The following is a 12579-nucleotide window of genomic DNA, read 5'->3' as shown; positions in this document are numbered from 1 at the left end:
GCTGCAGGTTTTTGTTGCTAATTGCCTGATAAGAAGCATTTCTTGCTCAAGTAACACTTCTGCTTCATTTTAGTGGTCTTGCTCATTAAGATTTTGAAGTTTTATTGCTTCAAACAGAAAACTGCCTTATGTTTTCTCATAGAAATAGAAAATGCACTCGCTGCATTTGATTACATGCAAATTCATTTGTGGGCTTAAGGAGTGCAAAAAAGCCACACACTTAATGTATATGAACTAAAAGTGCTAACAAAAGTTTGTATGTTACATTTCAGTAAAGCAAATGTCAGAAGAAAATAAACAGCTTGAACAAGGTATGAGAGAAATATTACAAGCAGTGAAAGAGGCTCAAAAGGATTCTAGGAAAGAGATGGATCTTCATATTCCCACATTAGAAAGACTTGTGCATGTAAGTTGTCTTTGTAATTAAGGAAAGTGTGCAATAATTAAAAAGAAAATATTCTTTAATTACCAAAATTTCAGATTCCAGATAAACTCAATTCTGTGTTATTTTGGAGAACTTAACTGAATGTGATTGGCATATTCTTATCAAAATTGTCTAAATTTTCAAAATGTTTGTGATAAACTTTTTTTATGGATTCTAGGCAATAGAAATGAAGAATTCAGACCACACATTTGATGCCAATGTTTATCTAAAAGCTCAAGTTGACCAACTTACTGGACGGAATGATGAACTACGAAGGGAAATAAGAGAAGCTCGCAAAGAAGCAGCAAATGCTAGTAACCAGCTAGAGAAAGCAGTTGATAGGGTAGGTGTGATCCAAAACCTACGTAAAATAAAATGTTAATGCATATTGTGTTTTGTATCACAGAGCATAGCATGTAGTCTAGCATTTCATTATTAAACAGCTTCCACCTTTTAATATGTGTTTCCCACTCAAAAAGAAAAGCAATAATGTTTAAATTATTGTAAGGTTATTTGACAAATAATGTTTTGTTTCAGTTCTCATATTCATTTAGTGATGTTTTTGTGTATGGTTTTAATCACAATGACCTTTATAGCCAGCAAGAAAACAATATGTTTTTCCAGTGTTTGTTTTAGATTTATAAGAGAGTTAGGTCTAATGCTATTTATGCTTATGGTTAGTTATAAATGGTTTGATGATGGGCTAGTTCTGAAAAAACTTCAGAATTCAGAATTTTTTTCCTTATGATTCATTGGAAGAAATACTCAATTTAGACATACCATGTGCAGTAGTTTATTTATGAAACAGTTGCAATTATCTGCTTTTAGTTGATGTAATAAATAGTTATTTTAATTTATTTTTCTTTTTAAAACAGGCAGTTCAGGTGGAAAATGAAATTAAATTGCTGAAACAGACAAGTAGAAGTGGAGTAGCGCTAAAGGCTCACTCTCTTCCAGATGAAATTGTACCATCAAGTGCAGAAATAATTAATTCTTTAAATGAATATATAATTGGACTGTTGCAGGTAATTGTTCTGAGTTTGTTTTAAATTCTGTTATAAATTATGGTACTTAATTCTAGCATTTCTAGTACATCTACTTTTTATATCCATCTACTAAATCATAATTATTTTGTTCTCTGGATTACTATTATAGAGCAAAATATTATGACAAAACCAGCTTAAAATTTCTTTGCTTGGGTATTTACTTACAGTGGACAAAAGAGTAATAAATAAGTAAATGCCTCAATGTCGTTTACAGTCTTTCACAGTTTGGAACTGGAAGGTCTCCATGCAGTGTCCTAGAATAAGCTTGTACAATCTGCTAATGGAAATTACGCCTAATCAGTGAGCATAGCTTGCAGACATGGACCTGAAAAGACTTAAAGCTGTTGTTCTAACTAAAGGTTTCTCAATGAAATGTATGTGTCTTAGCTTTAAATATCTATGTAAGATTTTGGTTAAGATATCTACCTGCATGTTACTAATTTTATATTTAAACATCTTCATCTTGAGCTTGTGAGTTTACAATAAAATGCAGAATGGAAGACTTTAATTATCATTTGCAATCCAGCAACATTTGGGACTAAATATTTTTTTCAAAGAACTGAATATGTCTTTTTGTTAACATAATAAAAAGTAAATTATATTATGTACACATGGCAACAATTTGAATTTGAAGTAGTACATGAATGTGTGCTCTTTCTTGCCGACATATAAAAATGCAAACTAGACAGAATTCTGGTGAATTTAACACTGGAAATCTCCCAAGGTAACCAAGCAATATTTTATAAGGCATGCTTTTTAGTAGTCAAGGCATCACAGTGCCATATTCAGGTGACACATGGACAAAAAAAAGCAGATATTGAAATTTGTTATTTTAGGAAGTGCTTTTAATAGATTTTCAAAAACAAAAATAAGTCACATTGCTGCTGGAATAAACTAGTCAATTTGTTGATTTGATGTTCACTAAACATACATGTTGTGAATCCTCTCTAACCCAGTACATTACTGTGGTATTTCTATGCCGAATTTGCCACTTCATGCTTACTTTCTTTTCTTGATGTGACAGGCCTCAAGGTCCAGAATGGACCAGATCCCTAAACAAGAAAAAAAAATATTAAAAAAAAAAAATTTTTGCTGTTACAAAGTAAGAGAAAAAAGGCTGGATAATCTCTGACTTATATAATATTTATTGGGGATTCACTACACTAGCAAATAAAAGAACAACATGGTTCAGTACAATTTCACTAAAGTCCCACTTAATACCACACAGTTTCAGTTATAATTTTATATTATTTAACACATAGTAGTAGAAAACTGCTTCTTTTAATTTCCTATATTATTAAATATATGGAGGTGATTTATTCTGTATCTCTTTTGCTCCAATATTATTGAGTACATGTAGCTCATCTGACAATCTCCGTATGCTATCCACTTCACTTGGTCTTAAGTGTGAGATTGTAATTGTACTTCACACAGATGCAAACTAGCCTGAAGTAAAATGTGTTTAAAGTTTTAGAAATAGTTGTTTGGAAAAACAAAAAAAAAATGTAATAAAATCTGCAGGTTTCTACAAATTAACTTAATTGGCAGGAGTTTTGATGTGCTTACTTTGATGTTAGGAACTGCATAATAAAGAGGAATGTACAAAGAAACTTGAAGGAGCTTTGGAGGAGTACAAAAGAAAGTTTGCTGTCATTAGGCATCAGCAAGGACTGCTGTATAAGGAATATCAGAGGTACAAGTGTATATGTTTACAGTAATAAACTGACTATATTAAAACAGTGGTATTTTATTGATTAATGAATTTTAATTGATAATATATTTTCAGTGAAAGAGAGTTGTGGGAGCAAGAAACCCGGAAAAATCAAGAACTTAAAAATCAACTTCAGGAACAGAAGGTTCTGGATGATGTTAAAATACAAGAATATAACGTAGGTATTTCATAATCTTATAAAGCCATAGGGGGCGGCATGGTGGTGCAGTGGTAGCGCTGCTGCCTCACAGTTAGGTGTCTGCGTGGGTTTCATCTGGGCGCTCCGGTTTCCTCCCACAATTCAAAGACATGCAGGTTAGGTGGATTGGTGATTCTAGATTGTCCCTAGTGTGGGTGTGTTTGTGTGTGTCCTGCAGTGTGTTGGCACCCTGCCCAGGATTGGTTCCTGCCTTGTGCCCTGTGTTGGCTGGGATTGGCTCTAGCAGACCCCCGTGACCCTGTGTTCGGATTCAGCGGGTTAGAAAATGGATGGATGGATAAAGCCATAGTTTTAGCATCATCTATAGTATTATTATAAAACAAACTTAACATCAGAATATAATTAATGTAATATTTAATAAAGTAATCCTGCTTATTAATTTTGTTATTTGATTTTTTGTGTTTTTTGAATGGCTTATTGGATATAACAGAATTTATAGAAGTATTTTTTAATACAGATTTTTCTCCAGTTTGATTTTTAAAGAAGGTTTCTACCACTTTGAAAACTGATGGTAAAACATTTTAGACTGTTGTAGCTTAATATTATTAAATACAATTAGTTATGAAATGTGAAGAAAAAATACTTTTGGTGACATCAGTATTTATATATTCAAATAAATACAATTGTAATGCATCACTTTAAAGTTATTATATTTTTTTTACATGAAAAATTAATTTGAATTTAATTTTCATTTTGTATTCATAGTACTTCACTTCTTGTTCTAGACTTAAAAAAACAAAAAAACACAAATGTTTTTCTTGTCGAATATCCTCTTACATGTAACTTTTTTATAGCACTGGTTAGATGTAATGCAAATGGACTCTGAAGAAATAAAGAAACAAGTGGCTGAAGCTGCCCGGAAAATGACCATTCTGCTTGTAAATGAGAAGTCCCTTACAAGACGATACACAACTCTGTTAGAAATGGAGCAGCATCTCCGAAAGGAGAACAACAAATTAAGGAGTGAAACAGCATCAATGGAATCGGCTGTGGTGGAAAGAATTGGCTACTTACAACGATATAAAGCAAGTTTTACATTGTTTTTGTCACCGGGTTTTTAATGCGGTGGTATTTATTGCAAGTTTTCTTAATAAGAAGTCAGTTCTTATCTCTCGTTTGAGTTTCTTGTTTAATGAGTTGTTTATTTCATAGCTTTTGAATTAAACAAAATACATTATATGCATTTTGTACATATTAGTCAAGGGGTGCTTCAAAAACAAAAAACAGCTCAACACAGATTTTATTAAATTATTTAGATGCTGGTGTGATTATTCCTATCCTTTTTCTGTGGTTTAAAAGTTTTTGTTACAATAGACCTTGTAGTTTTGTACATACCTATGTTCTTCCTTAGTCTCAGCTCTCCCTCTGGAAAGTATGGAGTAGCTTTTGGGTAGAATTCCTACCATTTCATTTTTTTTCCTTTACTGTTTATTAACTGGAAGCAGATGTCCTCTTTCAGTTGTTTTGCCCCTCCTCAGTTACATCCAGTGAGCTAGGCTCCACCTTCCTCTAGCCCAGAATTGTTAAAAGTGGGTTTAGGAAAAAATGTAATTGATATTTTATGCTTCTTTTATAAAGCAATTTTACAGGACAAAGTTATGCAAGAATAGGAACACTTTGAATTATTGATTCAGCTTCTTGCAGCATAACTAGGAAGTAGAACACATATAATCAAAACTTTTTTATAATGCTTTCAAAAAATGTTAAAGTTGAACAAGTCCACAAATATGGCTAGCTGTTACTGGCCTTTTGTAAATTTAGTTCTATGCTTGACTTTTTGACAGATTTAAAATTAAATCAGTAAACCATTGTTTAATATTCTAGTGTCTCTTCATTATTCACTGCATATTTCTGGCCTCTAAACTACTCCAGTAATTGCCATTAAAGGTGATGATGTTGTGCTTGTACGGTTTATTTCCCAGGAGCATTTAGCCAATCATGCTTTCTATCTTACAGCTTTGTATGCTCTTTTTCTCTTTCAGCAATTGCTCTGTTTAGTTCATTCAGAATGGTTATATGCTTGTTCATGGCTTTGTTGGCCACATTTCTTACAATATTTTTACTAATGGGTTTATTCTTCTGCTAATATAGCATTTTAAATTTATATTATTAAGTTACAGTGTCTGATATTTTATTTATTCATAAATAAGTTTATATTTCCTTCAGATATATGGATTAATTGTAGACTATGATTAGTTTTCTGTGCTTAGAATAGGCCTAGTTCATGATTTCAGAGTATTTAGACACAGGTTTTTTAAGAATGAGTGTACCTTGTTGTTAATAAAATAATACAGTCTGAAAGCTAATTAAGAAGCATGTAGCATTGGAAACATTTTTCTTGCTGTGTCTTTCATTTGGCTTTTAATTTCATTCTATACTTTGTAAACATCCATCTCTACATCAAATGTATATTTTTTTCTGAGCATCCTTTCTCCATATCCATATAAATATAAAAACATTTCTCTGTGCAGTTTTAAATTTATATTTCTGTTTATTTTTAAATATTTTACACAAATGTTTAAAAGGTAATAATGTTTTGATTTCTCTTGTGCTTTATAAAGGACATGGCAGCATTCAGAATTGCTTCTTTGCAGAAAAGTTTGGATAAAAGTGTTTCATCTGCAGAACTTGAAAAGGCAAATAAACAGTTTAATGATCTGACAATCAAATACAGAGACCTTTTACAAAAGGATAATATGCTAGTTCAGAAAGCAGTCAGCTTGGAGCATTTAGAGGTTTGTTTCTATTATTTATGTTTAGTAACTGATTTTTGTCATTTTTCTACATTACTGTAAGTTCCTTTATTTTTATAGCCATATTGAGGGTGTACTTTGTTGTTTTGTCTTCTGTTTTTGCATATGGTTAATTTTCTCTCCGTTTAATTCAATAACCATCAGTTTGCCTGTTATATTAATATTGTGTGTTTGTATTTACTCATTTATGCATTTAAGCCCAAACTTAACTCCTTGAGATGTTTGTGCTTTAGTCAAAATCCTTTTCATATTTGATGAAAGGAGCTTCTTATTGCAATGATTTTGTAAGAAAGTTGCATAGCTGACAAACGCTGCCTGGTACAGGTGTCACTTTTGGGCCTGATTGTGTAATGCGGTATGTGTGATATGCCTAATGTATACACTCTCCTATTGACTCAGTTTTCATAAGCCTTAACTTGGCATCAATATTGCATAAGAACATGGTTGTGTTAGAAAAATCCAGTTGCAACTGTCATTATTGTTTTCTGAAACAAATGATTTAGTAAAGAGCATCAGTTAATACTGTTATTTGTTGGAGAAAAAACACTCCAGCAAACATTGTCTGGTTATAGACTTTCATCACATGTGGGTTAGGCTCCTGCCTTTCACTTGTTATTGACAGGCTGTGCTCTGGCTCTCTATGACCTTACATTGTTTCCTGCAAATAGAAAATGGGTGGCTACTGCTGCAAAATTTTCCACCATCACTAGTGCCACAAAATTAATAAATAATGAAAATCCATAGCCATTTCCTATGCATTGCTAAATAATTTTCAGAATTCCTTTAGTAAAAGTTATATCTAGGATCACAAAATGGGTGGGTGAATTTACCAGATGTGTCATTCTGTAGGCATGTTCCTTGATAAAAAATGTGAAAATAATTTCAACAATATGTTTTCACATTTTGATCTATATTTATGTTTTTACATTACATCCTGCAATCTAGTATGTTGTGTAGTAATTATAATACATTATTTTGTTTGTTAAGGTGCATGACCCCTCATTCCTTGTAGCTAGTAACTATTTTTTTGTAACAGTTTATCAAAGCTGTGTTATGCTTAACTAGTATTATAGTAATATGGTAATTTTTGTAAAATAACCAATTACATATCGAATCTTTAGTTTTATACAAATAAAACATAATACATTAATCCTACTGCTTTGTCTTTTTAATGCAAGTGTTATTAATGTAAATTGCAATACAATTTTTGGTAAATATCTTGTTTTACTTTAATAGGGTGAAAATGCAGTATTCAGGAGCCATATTGACCATCTAAATAAAGAACTGGAAATTACAAAGGAAAAGTTGTACACTCTGGAGCAGTCATGGGAGCACATTAATAAATTAGGTCAGCATACTAGCTCAGTTAATGATGGGCTGTTACATTCTAAACTTGTTATGAGCCCTTAATGTTGCTGCACCCGTGATATTTTAAACCATTTATTATATTGTTACAGGTGCAGAAGGTACAATGGATAAGGCCACCAAAGCAATAGCAAACAGTGAAATTTTGTCTATATCTAAGAAAATAACTATGCTGGAAATGAAAGAGCTCAATGAGAGACAGAGAGCTGAGCATGCTCATAAAATGTATGAATGCTTAAGAAACTCTTTAAAGCAGGTGGAGGAGCGAAATTTTGAACTTGAGAACAAATTTTCAGAAGTAAGCATGTTAAATTGCATTTGGAGAAAAAACTAAAAATGCCAATGGAGAAAAATAATTAACACTAACATAAATGGTTTATAATACAAATTATAAAATGGTTTTCTTTTTCATCTTGTAAGGTAACTAAACAGAATTTAGAAGCACAAAAAGTAGAACAAGAACTGCGGGATGCGCTTACTCAAAGTGTTAGCAAGGATATTAGTGATGCCGATCGGGCAAGTATAATAGAGTTGGAAAAATCGGAAGCAACACTGAACACTGAAGTGTCAAAGTAAGTCCTTGTCTTCGGAAACTCAATTATTTTGGATACTTTTCTTAGCTGAGAGACTATTAAAATGAACAGTAAAAGCTGCCTGAATGACTTTATTTACAAATGTTACATGATATAATGCCTGCTTTTTACAGGTTAAGAGAAATTGCTGATATTGCCAAGGCACAAGTTATTGCCTTGGAAGCTCGACAGCTTTCAAGAGAAAAAGAGGTTGAAGCACTGAGAAAGCAGGTCTTGGATTATCAGGTGAGTAAATGGAGTGCAACCATTATTATTAGTTACATTTACATTACTTACATAAACCATTAGTTAGATGTATCACAGGAACAAATTCATAAACAGAAAAAATAATAAATGAAAATCTAGTACCAAGCAGCTCTTTTTGTAAATAAATTTGTAAAAAGTAACATCTACAAATAAAAAAAATTTAAAAGCTGCTAATAAATTGGTCTGTTATTATTTTTACAGACAGCAAGGTTTTTTTTTCAATAATTTAGTAAAATAGCTAGGCACATTTTATAGTATAAAGAAGGAAAACACAAGTATAAGCTGATGTTTTGATACTTTGTATTTAAAAAGTTGCATAACATAGAATAGGATTCTTAATGTCACTGCATTATGATCATTTGATGACACGATGCAGGAACTAATTATTAGCCGTTTCAAAACATTTTCTAGTAAATAATCAAAAAATAAGAGTTACACTGTAGTTACACTGTGATGCCATAACTGAAGTTTTTTAACACTAGAATTACCAGAGCCTACGAAAAAACTTGTAGATCTGTCCCACCTTAAAACGCTTTGCACCTCTCCATCAGCGTCTTTTGTCCTTTAAATGTGTGGATAAGCTGCAAACAGCAAGCTGCCTGCTATCACATTTCCCCACTCCTCACGGTTTTCTCAGCTCAAGTCTGTTTACCTGCATGTCAGTTACTTAGAGTTATAAAGAGTGAGAAGTCAAGCAAATTACTCCTTTTATAAATACTATATCGTTATTCTATGCACAGTAAACACATCGTTAAAACAGAAACGTTTTTCATGTTTTAGTAATAACTGACAAAATGTAGACATGAAGTGTATAATGTGTGAAGCCTGAATTCCAAATATCAAACAAACACTTTCACAAAAGATGCAAATATAACAGAACAAATGTGCTTCCATTCAAAAAAATAACTGCAGAAAAACAACTCGTGTTAGGGTGCGACATTGACACGCATTTGCTACGACAGCTTCGGTGGCGCAACATTATCAGCTGTTGACTGGTAATCAAAGCTTCACGGGTTCGATCCTGGAGGAGTCCGTTTTGAGAAGTGAACTGCTCATATTCTTACTATTTTAGAATAAACACATACATTTGATTCCAGTCTGTAACAGCCGGTGTAATTTATGATACTCGTAAAGGTTAGCTTTGTTTTTTTTTTTTTTTTTTTATTCAGTTTTATTCTCTCAGCCGAGTTCAGAATCCCAACTCCCCCGCCCCCCCAAAAAACCCGCATTTGATACTGCTGTTTTCACATAGAAGTGCTATAACAGAGGTAAACTCAAATCATGAGTTAACATGCGATCTGGCTATTACATACCAAGGATGGTGCATGTGCCCAAAACATTAATATTATATGTTACTTACATAAAACCCATTTACCGTCACCATGATTTGAGTTTAACACTGTTATAGTGTGTCTATGTGAAAACACTCTCCACTGTTTTTATGTTGTTTATCTACTAATGAAAATTTTAAAATAATACTACACATACTGTAAATAAACCATGTCACATGTGCTCTAATGTAATATTTTTTAGACAACTACATTCACTGTGTCAGTCTAAAAAGGTGGCCAGCCAGTATATTTACAGCATTTTGCTAACCCAGTATCATTATAATGCTGATAAAAAGAGGGAACTTCTTCAGTCACACATTGAATGTGTACAAGAAGCAGCACACCAAAATCAGCTACCATTCATGGTGTGCTAGTCAAGTACTTTATAAAGCCCCTGCAGCATGGCCACAAGTAGCCAATTGCTGATTGTAGCTTCATTAGCTTTTAATTTAGTTTTTGCTCATTATTTTTGATGGGTATTTGAATAATTCATCTATACTAATAAAAGGCAAAGCCCTCACTGATTGACTCACTCACTCATCACTAATTCTCCAAGTTCCCGTGTATGTAGAAGGCTGAAATTTGGCAGGCTTATTCCTTACAGCTTACTTACAAAAGTTAGGTAGGTTTCATTTCGAAATTCTACGCGTAACGGTCATAACTGGAACCTACTTACGTACATGTATATGGCCATAGCCTGCAGCTTGGTCGCCGTGTGAGGGGAAGTTGCGTCCCTCATCGTCACGCCTCCCACGTAATTGAATGCCTGCCCATATAAGGCCGTCCATCAGCATTACACAATTGAGAAGGCAGCAAAAGAATATGAAGCGAGTGACGCATACAAGCATATTCATAAGTGCAGCTACTGCGGAAACAAAGCACAGTGTACAACAACAACATTGATTTATATAGCACATTTTCATACAAACAGTAGCTCAAAGTGCTTTACATAATAAAGAATAGAAAAATAAAACACAGAATAAGAAAACAAAATAAGTCAACATTAATTAACATAGAATGAGAGTAAGGTCCAATGGCCAGGGGGGACAGAAAAAACAAAAACTCCAGCCGGCTGGAGAAAAAAATGGGTGTAAACCTTAAGTTTAAGTTAAGTTCATAGATGCGCTGCCGCTGGCGTTTGTCATGCCTACGACGAATACGATATTCACTGTGCAGGACTGGGAAAGGTAAACCTGTGCATGCAGTGTGTGATGTCTTGGATAAAGAGGAAGACAAGCTGTTTATTGATGCAGTAAGAAAGGAACAACCCTCTGAATCTGAACAAGCCTTTGTAGACACATCAATAGGAAAGCAAGGTGTAAAGCTTAAGTTTAAATTAAGTTCATAGACATGCTGCCACTAAATATTCGCAGTCAAATCCACAACTTAATACCGGGAATGCCTGTTAAACATCTTAGATTCATGAGTACCGATTTGGGTAGTGAACACTTAGATGAATAAAACCTGTTATCTTTACAACGGTTGACAAACACGGAATATAACTTGAACACAACACATCCTCCAAATATGAAACTGATTGAAAGAAGTAATCATAATCAAATCCTTGATGACAGCAACACTCATGACAGTCACAAAACAATTACATTGAAAATCATTTTACGTTATTTTTAAAATGTTCCCTTTTCTTTTTCATAACTTCTTTAACACACTACTTCTTCACTGCGAAGCGCGGGTATTTTGCTAGTAATAGATAATCATTAGTGAATGTAACAAATTAAGAGAAACTGCTTTTCTCCATTCTGGTTACCAGTCACACCACTGCTCTACTCATACTTTTTTAAGTGTAAATGGGTCAAATATTTTTGTGCCTTTTATAAATGTAACTTCTTAATTGTGTTTCATTTTGAATATCTTATTGAGGATCAGTGTGGTTTAGTGACTGGCACCATCTGTAGGAAGTCAAGGTATTATAGTATAGTTTAGCAGTAAATTAGAATAAAGCTCATATATAATTTAAATGTAGGGAAGTAGATTTTGCCTACCCTTACTTGGAACTTACTCAGTACTTTATAATTAACTATATGTGCTGTGACACCATGGAATTATGTCATAAAACTTCATAAAATATAAAATATGTGACACAGCATTTAGACTACCGCCAACGATTTGGTTTTCTGTAGAAATTCATGTTTATTCTCCTATTCCATGCCAGTGAGGTAAATTGCTATTGGAAAATTCCCCTATGTATGATTTTTACTAATGGTAATTATAAAACTCAATGTGTAATCTTTTAAAGAAAGTTATTTGAAGACCAGAACTAAAATTACTCTATCATCTGTTGTAACTTTATACTCTATCAATGTTGTAACTTTAGCTGGCAACATGTATTATTACATAACTATCTACATTTTGTACCAAAAAACTAACTTTTTTGGAAAATATTTGCTGGTTATATATTTATAATACTTTTTCTTACCTGTGTTTATGGATAATGCATCATGCATTTGAATATTCAGCATACACTATTATATAGTGTTTTCTTTCAAGTAGTTTCTAACTTTTAAGACATTTTTTTTAATTACTGTTATACTTAGTACTGTTTTTATTAATTATGCTGACTGAAGACTAAAATATTTGTTTTAAATATTAATTGTAGGCTCAGTCTGATGAAAAGGCCTTGATTGCAAAACTCCATCAGCACATTGTAGCCTTACAGGTTAGTGAGGCCACTGCTGTCAGCAAACTGGAGGTAACAGTGACTAAGCTTCAGAAGCTGGAGGCCTACAACCTAAGGTTGGAGCAGAAGATTGATGACAAGGAGCAAGCTTTGTATTATGCTAGACAGGAAGGACGTAATCGAGCTAAGCACTTACAGCAAACTGTGCAATCACTTCGGAGACAGTTTAGTGGTGCTTTACCCTTGCCACAA

The 12579-nt window shown here is 33.1% G+C and overlaps 1 protein-coding gene across 3 annotated transcripts in view; it reads left to right on the top strand.

Annotated features, from left to right (window-relative positions):
• Nucleotides 1-12579, top strand: part of LOC120534295 (centrosomal protein of 290 kDa-like) — a 134495-nt gene that overhangs the window by 60992 nt on the left and 60924 nt on the right. For all 3 annotated transcript variants that reach the window (XM_039761783.1, XM_039761782.1, XM_039761784.1), the window contains 12 exons: nucleotides 273-406; nucleotides 603-767; nucleotides 1300-1449; nucleotides 3048-3163; nucleotides 3257-3359; nucleotides 4196-4426; nucleotides 5963-6136; nucleotides 7391-7502; nucleotides 7612-7817; nucleotides 7940-8091; nucleotides 8226-8337; nucleotides 12307-12579. The exon at nucleotides 12307-12579 is cut by the window's right edge and continues 183 nt beyond it. In XM_039761783.1, coding sequence (XP_039617717.1) covers nucleotides 273-406; nucleotides 603-767; nucleotides 1300-1449; nucleotides 3048-3163; nucleotides 3257-3359; nucleotides 4196-4426; nucleotides 5963-6136; nucleotides 7391-7502; nucleotides 7612-7817; nucleotides 7940-8091; nucleotides 8226-8337; nucleotides 12307-12579 — 1928 coding nt within the window. The remainder of the gene's footprint in view (nucleotides 1-272; nucleotides 407-602; nucleotides 768-1299; nucleotides 1450-3047; nucleotides 3164-3256; nucleotides 3360-4195; nucleotides 4427-5962; nucleotides 6137-7390; nucleotides 7503-7611; nucleotides 7818-7939; nucleotides 8092-8225; nucleotides 8338-12306) is intronic.

The sequence above is a fragment of the Polypterus senegalus genome, chromosome 8 (assembly GCF_016835505.1).
Source record: "Polypterus senegalus isolate Bchr_013 chromosome 8, ASM1683550v1, whole genome shotgun sequence".
Lineage (NCBI taxonomy): Eukaryota > Metazoa > Chordata > Cladistia > Polypteriformes > Polypteridae > Polypterus > Polypterus senegalus.
The sequence above is the reverse complement of the archived record's forward strand: the minus strand, read 5'-3'. Positions and strand labels throughout refer to the sequence as shown.